This window comes from Aulonocara stuartgranti (assembly GCF_965226115.1).
Source record: "Aulonocara stuartgranti genome assembly, chromosome: 8".
In the NCBI taxonomy this organism is placed as follows: Eukaryota; Metazoa; Chordata; class Actinopteri; order Cichliformes; family Cichlidae; genus Aulonocara; species Aulonocara stuartgranti.
Genome location: NC_138959.1, coordinates 230,361 through 243,650, shown reverse-complemented (window position 1 = coordinate 243,650; position 13,290 = coordinate 230,361). Strand labels below are relative to the sequence as shown.

The window sequence follows — 13,290 nt, the reverse complement described above, 5'->3', positions numbered from 1 at the left end:
AGTTCAATCAGAATTTTTGCTTTTCACTTTTACAACTGTTCAATAAACACATTGTCCTGATATTTTGGAGAACAAATTGTACCTACCTGTGCTCCACCTTTGAATTCACATACAGTATGATTATAATTCACAACCAAAAATGGAAATCAGATGTTATTGTGGATGTTTGAAGTAATTGAATGTCTGGAAATTTCTCTCAGGTCAAACCAATCAAAACAAAAAATTACACTTCAACAAACCTGGTATTTTTTCCAATATCAGATGTGAACTTTTGATTACAGAATGAAAACTGAGTTCAGGGGTGAGTCTTTGATAAAAATGTGAGATTATGCTGTCCAGATGTTCTAAAATCAGTTTGGATACAGTGGATATAGACTGAGAATCTAAACATGTCACACGTTACCTGGGATGAGTTTATCACTCCGGGCATCATAGAGCATCCCTAAGGTGAAAGGTCGACCCAGAGCAGCCACCTCCATTATTTTTGAGTCCATGTTTCCTACATAAATAAAAATATACAGACAGTTTTGTGGAAGGCACAGCAAAGTTAATCCTACTGTAAACGATAAAGTGCAAATTAATCAATTTGAAAATAAAACAAGTAAAAAACAAAACAAAAACGGACTAAGACCGGACTAAGACCACCAGGTACCAGAACAGCTTCTTCCCTACAGCCGTCAGACTCCTGAACTCTGCCTCCTGACATCTGACCCACATTAAGCTCATGGACTGAACACACACACACACAACCACCTACAACCGATACACACAATAGACAAAATAAACAAATGGCCGACCGAACCCTCATACACACAATAATAACATGGACTGAACCACCACTTACAACCACCAGAACTTCATATAAGCACTGTAGAAATTAGCCACATATCTGACTGATCTAAACTGCACTACTGTAAGTAAAGTAAGTAACATTTTATTTATATGTCACCTTTCGAGATAAAATCACAAAGAACATAAAACAACATCAACCAAAGGCAAGTTGAAAAAGATGGGTTTTTAACTGTTTTTAAAAAGGACTGGCAGAGTCTACAGATCTCAAACTCAATGGTAGAGAGTTCCAAAGTCTGGGAGCCACAGAAACAAAGACTCTTTCACCTTTTGTTTTTAATCTAGTGTGCTGGACAACCAGCAAGCCCTGGTCACAAGACCTCAGGGACCTGCTGGGAATCCCACCGACTCTATGGGAACATTACACAGACACTGATATCTGTTAATAAAGTGTGATGGAAGTTTTTAAATAAACTGCAAACACTTGATGAGCATCTTCTGATCTGGCTTAATACTATCAAACGCCACACTGGTCTCTGACAATGGACGCTGGCTTGTGGCTTATATACCAAGTGAAAACAACAACTTTTGTTTTTTCAATAGGAAGAGGGCCATGTGACACATCAAACTTGTTGGTAATGTCACAAGAAAAACAATGGTGACAAAACAACAACAAAAGTTGTATCCAAGATTGCCGACTTCTAAATGGCCACCATGGTCACCACCCATCCTGAGGAGTTTGCCCCCTCACATATACTAGTGTGCCACAAACAGGACTTTAATATCACCAACCATTCCCATGTTATTACGGTGTATCCATATAAATGGCCCACCCTGTACAATGACTTTAGTATATTGCAAAGTTTTAGTGTTAGTGTTAGTGTCCAGTAGCACTGACTTCAATTGTAATGAAGTGTTTTGAAAGACTGATGAGAGATCACATCACTTCTTCACTTCCTGCCACCATCGACTCACTTCAGTTTGCTTACCGGACTAATCGTTCCACAGACGATGCCATATCTCACCTGCTCCACACATCCCTGAGTCACCTGGACACTGGCAGAGGGAATTATGTTAGGATGCTGTTTGTGGACTACAGTTCAGCATTCAACACAATAATTCCCTCTAAGCTTTTCACCAAGTTGACGGATCTAGGACTCAGCTCATCACTGTGTCAGTGGATCCTCAACTTCCTCACAGACAGACCCCAATCAGTGAGGGTGGGAAAACAAGTCTCCCCCTCCATCTCACTCAGCACTGGAGCGCCTCAGGGCTGTGTTTGAAGCCCCCTGCTGTACTCACTGTACACTTATGACTGTGTAGCCACATCAGACACCACCTCCATTGTCAAGTTTGCTGACGACACTGCAGTTGTGGGCCTGATCTCTGACAACATCGAGACGGCCTACCTGGAGGAGATTAGGAACCTGGAGACCTGGTGCCAGGAGAATAACCTCCTCCTAAACATCAGCAAGACTAAGGAGCTGATCGTGGACTTCACTACAAAGCAGGCGAGGAATTACAAACCCCTCATCATCAGTGGCACGCCAGTGGAGAGAGTGGACAGTTTCCGATACCTGGGTGTCCACATCACTCAGGACCTGTCATGGTCCTGCCACATCAACACCCTGGTTAAGAAAGCCCGTCAGCGTCTCTTCTTCCTCAGAAGACTTAGAGACTTCCATCTGCCACTGAAGGTGCTCAATAACTTCTACTCCTGCACCATCGAGAGCATCCTGACGGCAAACATCTGCACCTGGTTTGGAAACAGCACCAAGCAGGACAGACGAGATCTGCAAAGAGTGGTGCGCTCAGCCGAACGCATCATTCAATCAGAGCTGCCTGACCTGCTGTCCATCTACACCAAGCGGTGCAAGACCAAAGCTAGGAAGATTACGATGGACCGCTCCCATCCCAACAATGGACTCTTCTCACTGTTGAGGTCTGGGAAGCGCTTCCGCTCCCTTAAGGCCAAAACAGAGAGAATGAGGAGGAGCTTCTTCCCCCAGGCTATTTGGGCCCTGAACCAGGTGTAGGACTGGACTCTCCCACACATCACATCACCACACGCATCACCACACATTTCCTATAATCCTATAATTCCTATATTTTATAATCTTTATAATCTCTTCTGCTATTTGCACATTCTTCACTGTAAATTCCCAAGTTAATTTGTAAATTTTGTAGTAAACTGTAAATTGTAAATATTGTAAAACTTTTCTTCTGTCATTTAATGGTCGGGCATTGTACAGCTACAAGCATTTCACCCCCATGTCATACTGTGTATGGTTGTGTGTGTGTGACAAATAAAATTTGAATTTGAATTACTTTCAGCCACTAGGGACAGTGGGTAGTTTTACATGGGATGTCCTTCTTCTGACTCCAGCTGGAATCAAACTCGCAACCTTTCAGTTCCCAAGTGAATGTGTAAATCACAATTTTGTGAAGCCACTCAAAATTTGGGTTGGAAAGTGTGATTTTGTCTTAAGATTTGAGTGACATTTAAAGTGTTTAGTGAAATTTGGAAGCAGTTCACAGAACTTAAATAAAGTTGCAAATAAAAAGTTTAAATAAAAGCATCAAAGATCCAATCGCAACAGCGATTGACTGACCACGTGACTTTCGTGCATTGCATGCCGGGAACTCGTGGCAAAACAATTCAAGTACTGCATCAAATGCAAGCATTTGCAGCAAAACGTTCATTCTCCGGTTCCAATACCTTCTTCCTTTTTCTTTGCCCTCCAAAAAAGGTATGTGCAAAACGAAGGAGAACAATCCCGGTCCGTACAAAGACAGACTTGATGAAAAGGCAAAGAAAAGATACGATGAAAAAATCAAAGGAGTGAAAGGGTTAGACCCTTACGAGCACACAGAGTGGACAAAAGACGTTAGCGTGCTGCCCAACTTTCACCACGCTCATGTTTATGATCATACGGTTCTTGGAGTGAGTGCATACACTCATGAAGTTTAGTAACTTCAGGTCACTGCAACAAGCCCAGGTACAGTTTACCGACGGATGGGTGCAGGACCTTGAAATGCACCGTGAAGAACAAAAGACCATCGTACGTATCATAAGTTTACCAGTCTCACAAATCATCTTCATAGTATCTCGGGGTCTTGTTCGCGAGTGATGGGAGAAGGGAGTTGGAGATCGACAGATGGATTGGGGCTGCAGCTGCAGTAATGCAGACGCTGCATTGGTCCGTCGTGGTGAAGAGGGAGCTGAGTGTAAAAGCGAAGCTCTCAATTTACCGGTCGATCTACGTCCCTACCCTCACCTATGGCCACGAGCTGTGGGTAGTGACCGAAAGAACGAGATCGCGGATACAAGCGGCAGAAATGAGCTTCCTCCGAAGGGTGGCTGGCCTCTCCCTTAGAGATAGGGTGAGAAGTTCGGCCATCCGGGAGGGGCTCAGAGTAGAGCCGCTGCTCCTCCACATCGAAAGGAGCCAGCTGAGGTGGTTCGGGCATCTGACAAGGATGCCCCCTGGGCGCCTGCTGGGTGAGGTGTTCCAGGCATGTCCGACAGGGAGGAGGCCCCGGGGCAGACTCAGGACACGCTGGAGAGATTATATCTCTTGGCTGGCCTGGGAACGCCTTGGTGTTCCCCCAGATAAGCTGGAGGAGGTGGCTGGGGAGAGGGAGGTCTGGGCCTCTTTGCTTAGACTGCTGCCCCCGCGACCCGGCCCCGGATAAAGCAGATGAAGATGAATGGATGGATGGACAAATCGTCTTCATAAATACACATTCGTTAACCGTTTATTAATAGGACCTTTGAGCTCAACGGTAATTAATTAGTAGCTTAAATTAGTAGCTTAAATAATTTCTGTAGCAGTGACAATAATATTGTATGCTGTAATCGTACTGGGCAATTAGTGATACAACTGTTTCATCCTGTGAATAAAAGTATATGTTTTTGTCAATGTACCATGGTAATAACAGAAGCGAAACGCAATATTGTGTCAGGACAATTCACTATTTATGCACAATAAACAAAGGAGCATAGCGCCACAATTTCTGTTCAGCGCCAGACTTGCTTGTAACCTATATCACCAATTATGTTATGAAAAATGACGTATTAACTACTACAAAACACTGACCTTTGTGGAAATGTTTGGAGCAGACTAACATGTGAGCTGGAGTGTTCTGGGACGTTATATTTGGCCTTCGAATAGCTGCAATCCAGGCCGTCCGTCGCCTCTTTGTTACTTCGGAAACATGGCTGAACAATTTCTCTTCAACGACGTAATCCGATAACAACCAATCTCTTTACCCGTCGGCTTCCCGTGGCTGTCGTGCAACCGGCTATTGCAGTTAATAATACAACAGCTTCTTGCTATTTTTTGTGTTTCTTTTTATCGCTGTGTAACTGATTTCAAAGCCTGCGAGCACTAGTACCTCTTGGCACGAGTTCCCAGAATCCTTTGCGGTTTTACCCCTAAATGACATCACATTTTCAATCTCTATTAAGTGATCAGGCCAACTAAGTTTGGTGGATTTTTGGGTGACATATGTACCTATGTAACTATCTACTGCACTGAACATATATATTTTAACTTTCACCCAGAGTCTTAAGCACAAGACATTTTGCTTCACAATGGTTTATTAAGGTTAATATTTACATGTATAATATAAGATTATGGTAGTTAATGCTGTTGAGAGTTCTCCTGAATAACTCACTCTCCAGCTCCAGTAACTAACTCCCCCCAATACACACTCAACGTCTTTCATGCAGCACAACCATAACAGTTACATTATAACAGAGATACTGAATATATACAATAAAATCACCTTAAAGATCAGACGATAAATTCACACACACACACACACACACACACACACACACACACACACACACACACACACCTACTATAAACCTACAATGAGAATAAGCATGTAACCTATATAGTTAGGTCGGGTATTATTTACATGTATAATATAAGATTATGCCACATGCTGACTGTCTGTTGTAAGATTTCATTATTTGGATTAATGTGTTATGTTTGCCTGGGTTGTGACCTATTGTGATAAGCCAAAGCAAAGGGTAGTCAGAGTCCTGACTGACCTTTGGCCAAGATCTTGGCTGGTACTCGACCCTGCAGCCGTGTTTGGCTGGAGGATGAGCTGGAAAGTAACCCAGCAGAGGGTGGGAATACTGGACCCTATATATTAGGGGACCAGATGACACCCCAAATCCTCTTTTTCCTGCTGCTATTTTCTGTTTGTCTCTGTGTTTCTCTGCTGTCTGTACTTAAAGCTGTACACCCCGGGGTTTTTGCTTTGCTTGCCTTCTGCTATGTATCGTCTTCCTATACTCTGTATAGATTTTCTTGCTGTTCATATGCTTCAGTTTATTAAACTCTGTTCAAAAGAATTCTACTATTTTCCAGCATCTTTTTGAGTGCCTTGATTTTATTTGGATCTAAAAAAGTTGGATCTCCACATCGTTGGTAAGATAAGGTTATCAGGATGGCTTCAAAATTTGCGACCACATAAGGTACAAACTAAACTGTGGTTCTGAAGAATTGTTAATTTGCTATAGCAGTTTTCCTAACGTTTTGGAGCCACAGCACACCAAACAAATATGCAGAATTGGTTAAGTTTGTCTCCAGTATACCTTTTGTGCTTTCTTCTGACCTTCAGCTAGGTCAGAATTGTCTCCAGGACCCAGGTCTGACTGACTACTTTTTATTTTCAAATATTTAGCTATTGCTATAATGCACTGCATTGTCTCACTCACAGCATGACTATTATGTAATTTCTTCTTTGACTTGACTTCTGTTTTACCTCCAGTTGCAACCCATTTAATTAGAGCAGCTAGTTGTACAGCTCTCTAGTGGAAGAGAATGTAATTGTTCTGCCTGTTAGTCACGCCAGTTGCTTAGAGTAGAAACAGAGATAATTTTGTATTATTGTAGCGTCTGTTTTTGTGATTTGGTGCTATATAAGTAAAATTGAATTGAATTGAATTGAATTGAATTTGGACATGTTTAGTCCAAATTCCAGGCATTACCGTGACGTCCATGAAACATTTCCAATGAAATATCTCTTTAAGTATTCCAGTGGAACATTCAGACAATGTTTGATTAATGATTAATCTGGAAACCAGAACTATGTGAGAGTGTCCCATGCAAGCACAGCCTGAAACATAACAACATCTGTCCCACAGCGAGTCTTCTATGTAACAAACACTATATAAAAGCTGAGCGAGTGAACAAAGTCTCAGGGAGAACAAAGCATGTGCTGCAGGAGCCACACCTAGTGTAATGTTGCGGGTCATTTTTAAGCAAAATGTCACCACTATAGAAATCACTCAGATTAAGTCCAAGAACAATCAGTTCAGTCTCTAATGTTTCTGTTGCAAAGAGTTTCTTACCTTTAGGCAGCGAGCAACAACTGGAATTTTAGTGTGAAAATAACAAAAGGATTTTTTAAGTTTTCTGAGATTAACCTTATTAACTTATTAGTATCAGGTATGAAAGTCAAATACTTTCTCTGCACCTCTGACCAAACAAGCCTGAACACCAACATTTATACTTTGTCTGCAGAGGCGGAACACGGGGCAGTCTCCTGTGGTGAGTGAGGGGAAGGCCTAATAAGGTAATAAGGTAAGAACTTTTTTTTTCATGAGTCAAGTTCATGAAACATCACACTGCAAACAAGTGTGTGCAGCTTTTCACTTGTGAACAATTATGGAGAAGTCAAATCTACTGAACTTAAGATGAGGAATTACAACTGTAAATACTGACATATAGGTGAGTGGAGGGTTCCACAAATATTCTTATGTGAGATACACCATGGAAGGATCGCCAGTCTATCACAGAGGTAGCACATAGAGACTGTGACCAGGAGATATTTTATTTTGTATTCTTATGATCACAGTTATAATCAGAAGTATCAATCATTAATCATTTACCATTGTTGAACCAGTTGACAGAATAATCTTTGAACCATATCTATGTTAACATTAATCTACACAGATTATCAGTACTTTAATCAGTCTATTGTTGTTCTGTACTATTCATGTTATTTGCTTAAAGCTGTTTCACAGTTCTGTAATCACTCAGAAGCCTGTGGGGCCTGCTGGACCCTGCCTTGGTTTTATGTTCAGTTCTGCACGTACACAGGCCTTGAAAGTACATGCACGCTCTTATATAACACATGCATGTGTACACACACACTTAGTAAGAATAGGACAGTTTTCTGATAGATATACTTTCACAATAGACACGAATAGATATACACACCACACACACTGGTTTTCTCTGAGTGCTGGGCTGAGTGGAAACATCTGGAGGCCTTATAAGGAGAACTTGTGGAGTGAGGGGAACTTCCTGAGTTCTGAGAACTGACTGATACTTATCATGGGACTTGACGTCATCATTGTAATAAAAGCCTTGTGAGATGCTTGTTCGGGGGAGATCGGCTCTAAAAGGCTTGTGATGCTCATCTTCCCCATATGTACATATGTGTAATAAAAATCACTATTCTGACATCTACTGAGACCATGCAGTCGTTTGTCTCTTCCTCAAATTCGAACCCTGACAATCTGGTGCCGAAACACCGGTTTGAGGAGGGATATTTTAAGGAGCCTGGCTGACGGTCTAGTGGTGTCAGACGGACGGCCAGGAGCTTCACTGAGTGATGGGCCCCGAAATATGAGAGGTAAGCACCGCCTGTTGACGGATCTCCAAAGGTGCCGAATTGGAAATTGAGCGCTAAATTAAAGGTTCACTCGGTGGGGCTTCTGTTCTGTCCAGGGTGATCTTGAGTAATTAGTTTTAAAATAGGGCATAGTAGTCTGACTAAATTTATTGCTGTTTATTTTGGGGGTGAATTTTGAGTTAAGAAGTTATGTGTTTGAGTTAATACGGTTTAAGGTGTGTGGAAACAAATAGATACGGTTTAAGAGGTTAAATGTGGGTTGACTGGGAATGCCAGCCAGTCAATCGGTAGTGTAGGGATAATTTGGTATTAATTGGGTAGCAGAGACGGTCTCGGGCTTCAGATAATTAAACGGGGGGGCTGAGAGCTCACCGTGAGGCTTTTAAAAAAAGTAAATTCGTTTAGGACTGAGAAGCTAGGCTCTCTAAGAATGCAGTTTGTTCAGCAGGTGGCGCTGACCCCTGACCCTGGACGCGTGGTTAGGTTCTAGCCCGGTTTTGGCCTCCCGCTGGGGACTTGGGACTCCCGGTTAATTGGCCAGGTAATCTATGAGTGATTGCCTTCTACTGCATTGATTGATTAAGAAGGTTAGACCTGGCTGCATCCTATCTAAACGTTGGGCACACTGAGCTTTAAGTAAAGCCAAAAGCGTGAACTGTGATGTGTCACGTGCCTGGTGGAGCTCCGTGTTTTCCTGGCGGGGAAGTAGTTTTAAAAGTAATTAGAATTTAGTAATTTGACCGTTTTTCAAGGCGGCGTACTTGAAACGGTAATTGATCAGCAAGAGCCGGGCTCTGGGCTGAAAGATGCTTTTAAATTAGTCAAAAATTTAGGAACACCAGCAGAGAAATAGAGAAGTGAGATAAAGTTGTTCTGGCATATGGTGTTTTCTTAGGAATTCGAGCGCTATCGGAAAGGAAAGACAACATAAATAGACTCTGATCTGACGTGGAAGGAAAAGACTCTGAGGTTTTTGCCCTCAGTAAGAGCTTAAGGCATCAGAGCAGAAACTGAGCATGGCTCCGGAGGAGCTGGCTGGTAATGGAACTCATCAGTCAGATGTGGAGTTTCACGTACAGGACTTGTAATCAGGCGGAAGCTTGCTGGAGCAGGAGGTCGTCAGACCTGACGCAAAGCTCCAACAGCAGGAGTAAACCCTGAAAGAGTTACAGAAGCAAAAGGGTCAAGTTACAGGGAGAAGATGCAGGCAGCTGCAACAACGGATGAAAACAGACCCAAAGAGGAGGGGAGGACCCCAAGGCATGCTTCAGGCCGCTGGTTTACCTAAACTACAGAACAGGAAGGTGATGAACACAAACATACACCAACACACAAACACACACTTCTGCATGCGCCGACTTAGAATGAAGGGAAACACACACATGAACACTTATGCACTCGTTGAGGGAGTGAAAACTGATACATACCCATGCACCAAAATCAAAATGTTGATTTAATTCACTAAGAAGTGACACATAATGCTCCAGCTGCTGCAATGAAGAATGCTTTACTGACAAAGGCTCAATGCTGCACACAACAAAGTCAAATATAGAATTTGCTATAATAATAAGCCCAGGGGGCATTTGTGTGGTCTGGGGAGCAGGGTCCGGAGCGGTTTGGTTATGAAAACGATGCCTGTGCGAGATATCTGGGGCTTAAGGCCTCGACTCAATTGTTTACTGTACACTAAAAAGAAAAGAAAACAGCCTGAGCAGTGGTGCAGAGTGAAAACGATGAATTAACAGTGTGAGTCTTATTTCAGAGCGCCACATCATTGTGATGGAGACTTAATAAAAGGAGGAACACACGGACAAAGAAGAAGAGAAAGGGGGGGCAGCCCTTGAACACGATTGCCTGAGGTATTAAAGTTCTGTACTAAATTCTGGTTTCCAGTGTGAGAAAAGTCACGCAGTGCCAGTAGTAGAGCTAGGTTGAGTGATGATTCTAAATTACTGTAAGTAAATCATCGTACACCGTTCAAGTTTCATGATAACGGGGATCTAGACTTTGTTGAACCCTAGGCAATTTGAACAGGTAAAATTCGAGTGACCAAGTAGCAGTTGAATAAAAGTCATTGAATAAGTGTTGAAATAAACTGGCAGAATTAAGAGAATTAAAACATTTCAAGAGCTCAAATTACTTAATGGTTCAATTTTGTTTCACGAACGCAAAACATATAGGTTTAGGAATATGAAAAGGTTGAGGTGGTGTTGATTTGACTCTGTGTAGGTTTAGGTGGGTATTTTTATTGATGGGAAGAATATTCAGTGACAAGTCCTAAGACCCGGGCGTCTGCATTTTGTTTTGGTTATTTTTCATTTTATTTTGTTTTATATTTTGAACAGTGCAGTGTTTTGTTTCTGAATCTTTTCTTTAAGCAGATCTGCACATCGGAAATTATAAGCATTACACGTCGGCGAGAAAATTGTTGTAAGTGAGTTTCTCCGCATTGAAATGGGTTCTGGAGGAAACACGTGTGGGGACAATTAGAAACGAGAGTCCCTGTTTAAAAAAGGATTCAGCGAGGTAATCCAAATTCAAGTTCTTGTTTTCTTTTTGAGATGACGTCATTTTGCTGAGTGTGGAAACTAAATGCGACGACAGGTTTCACTATCAGCAAAGAAAGAAAGAAATGAATGAATGGATGAACGGATGAAAGACTGGAAATAAAAACAAACGGACTGACTGGTAAAAGATGACAAGACTTGACCATGACTCAAGGTTAACCACCTCCACCTAGATAGGATAAAAGGGTGGATGAATTTATGTGTGTTTCTTTTTACAGGAGTAGAAGGATGACAAAATATTCGAGGATGAGTGAACCTGTAAATGCCATTTTTGTGTCTTGTGTTGCTTACAGAGGTAACTGCGCAGCGTTACCATTTACATTTTCTTCCCTACAGGGTTACAGTTTTAATGTTTTTCTATTACAGGATTTCTGGGCGGATGTGTGAAGAAACGGTGTTTATGGGTTAGGAGTTGGGGATGCTATTACACTGTATTCTGGTGAGAGTGTTGGGGGAGACACACCCTGTCTTGAAAACTGTGATTCTTTTACAGGAAATGTTTTTATAGCACCTATGGAATGAGGATGGCTGACTACGGTCAATGTGCTGCTAATGTTTGCTTTGCTTTGGTGAGAGGGGTGCAGTAGAAAACAGACAAGTGACATGAAAACAAGTAATAATAACAAATAACAAATTTGGGGACAGTTTGACCTAGAGCCCACTAACTGGCCATTAGGGGCTCTCTCTCTTGGAATAACATTGCCCAAAGGGTGAATAAAGCAAATTGTGGCAATAATAGTGATTTAATGATTGGAGAAACCTGAACATGATACTTGTCTGTTGTGCTGAATCGTTTATTACTCTTATGATTTGCAGGTGGTTGTAAATAAGCTGTTTACTTTAACAGGTTTGCTTTCTAGCTGAATTGCAAAATACAACTAGAACGATTAATTGAGACTAATCGCAACTAACCGGAAACTGAGGAGGTTCTATATAAGGAAGAATTAAAACAGGTATAAAGTGCATTTGATCTTTAATTGCAGGTGGGACCATGAAGATTTTTTGGTACAGATTGCAGGTTGTTGCTCATTATTGAAGTGTGCTCATAAAGGCAAAACCTATATAGGGGGTCTATAATTTGGTTTGTGTTTTAATAATTTAGGTATGGCAAAATTAAAGGTTTCTAGACAATTTAGGGAACGAGTGAGAAGCATAATTAGATGATCAGAAACTGAGTATTACACTCAAGTTAGAATTAAGAATGCCCAATTTGTTTGAGGTCTGTTGTTCATTTTTATACACACATTGCAAATGTGCTTATAAGGAGCTGGCACTTAGTCTGTGAAGGTCAAAAGCTTCATCCGACAACGGATCGGATTGATATATTGGAGCTATTGACTTCACGTGCAGAGGGTTAAATGCATGCACGCTTACACACATAAGCATGGCATAGGATTGGAATAAACAAAGTCAACAACATTAGGTTAGGAGAGCCAGCGCAGGAGAGGTGTTGGCTTTCTGTCTCTTGCAGAGAAGGGAACAGACACCAGACGGGGACACGGAGATATGGGGATCCTTCACAGCAACTGGGGTCAAGTGTCATGGCCTTGGGGCTCCTTGAGAAGATGGATCCCATAACCACAACAATGACCAAGAAGGGGTTGGCGAAAACTAGGAACACCGGAGACCAACGAGGTTCGAGAGGCTTGTGGCAAAAAGGGGGACACGGCGGTGACAACGGACAACAAACACACAGATCTTTGTTTGAAAGTGGGGCAGAATAATCCCCAGATCTGTGTACCGACTGAAGGGTGGTCTAACCCCGGAAGTCGAAGAAAGAAGAATCCGAGGGCGTTTCTTCACTCCAAGAGGAGGTGGTAAAGGGGCCTGAAGCGTGTCAGGCTGAAACTCGAGTCCGAAGCTAAAAGAACAGCTGGGTTGTGGGAAAATTGGAAAACAACGGAGGCGTTGGGATTGATAAGTGTCATAACGTGTTTGTTTGGTTTGGAAATAAATCCTGGTGTGAGTTGGGCTGGCAAGCCAGCCCAAAGAGGAGGAATGTGACCAGGAGATATTTTATTTTGTATTCTTATGATCACAGTTATAATCAGAAGTATCAATCATTAATCATTTACCATTGTTGAACCAGTTGACAGAATAATCTTTGAACCATATCTATGTTAACATTAATCTACACAGATTATCAGTACTTTAATCAGTCTATTGTTGTTCTGTACTATTCATGTTATTTGCTTAAAGCTGTTTCACAGTTCTGTAATCACTCAGAAGCCTGTGGGGCCTGCTGGACCCTGCCTTGGTTTTATGTTCA

The 13,290-nt window shown here is 42.0% G+C and overlaps 1 protein-coding gene and 1 long non-coding RNA gene across 3 annotated transcripts in view; one reads left to right on the top strand and one right to left on the bottom strand.

The window, feature by feature from the left end:
• Positions 1-7,280, bottom strand: part of LOC309712703 (neoverrucotoxin subunit alpha-like) — a 36,370-nt gene extending 29,090 nt beyond the window's left edge. Inside the window, exons 1-2 of the mRNA XM_082543733.1 lie at positions 7,166-7,280; positions 404-499 (exon numbers count right to left, since the gene is read on the bottom strand). Coding sequence (XP_082399859.1) covers positions 404-494 — 91 coding nt within the window. The 5' untranslated portion in view covers positions 495-499; positions 7,166-7,280. The remainder of the gene's footprint in view (positions 1-403; positions 500-7,165) is intronic.
• A 352-nt stretch (positions 7,281-7,632) lies between these two features.
• LOC309712721 lies at positions 7,633-13,031 on the top strand. 2 transcript variants are annotated; one of them, XR_014278368.1, is made up of 3 exons: positions 9,744-9,758; positions 10,217-11,837; positions 12,005-13,031. It is a non-coding gene; the product is annotated as an uncharacterized lncRNA (long non-coding RNA). The 2 variants fall into 2 exon arrangements; XR_014278367.1 differs by having other exon boundaries at positions 7,633-11,837.
• Positions 13,032-13,290: the final 259 nt, after the last annotated feature.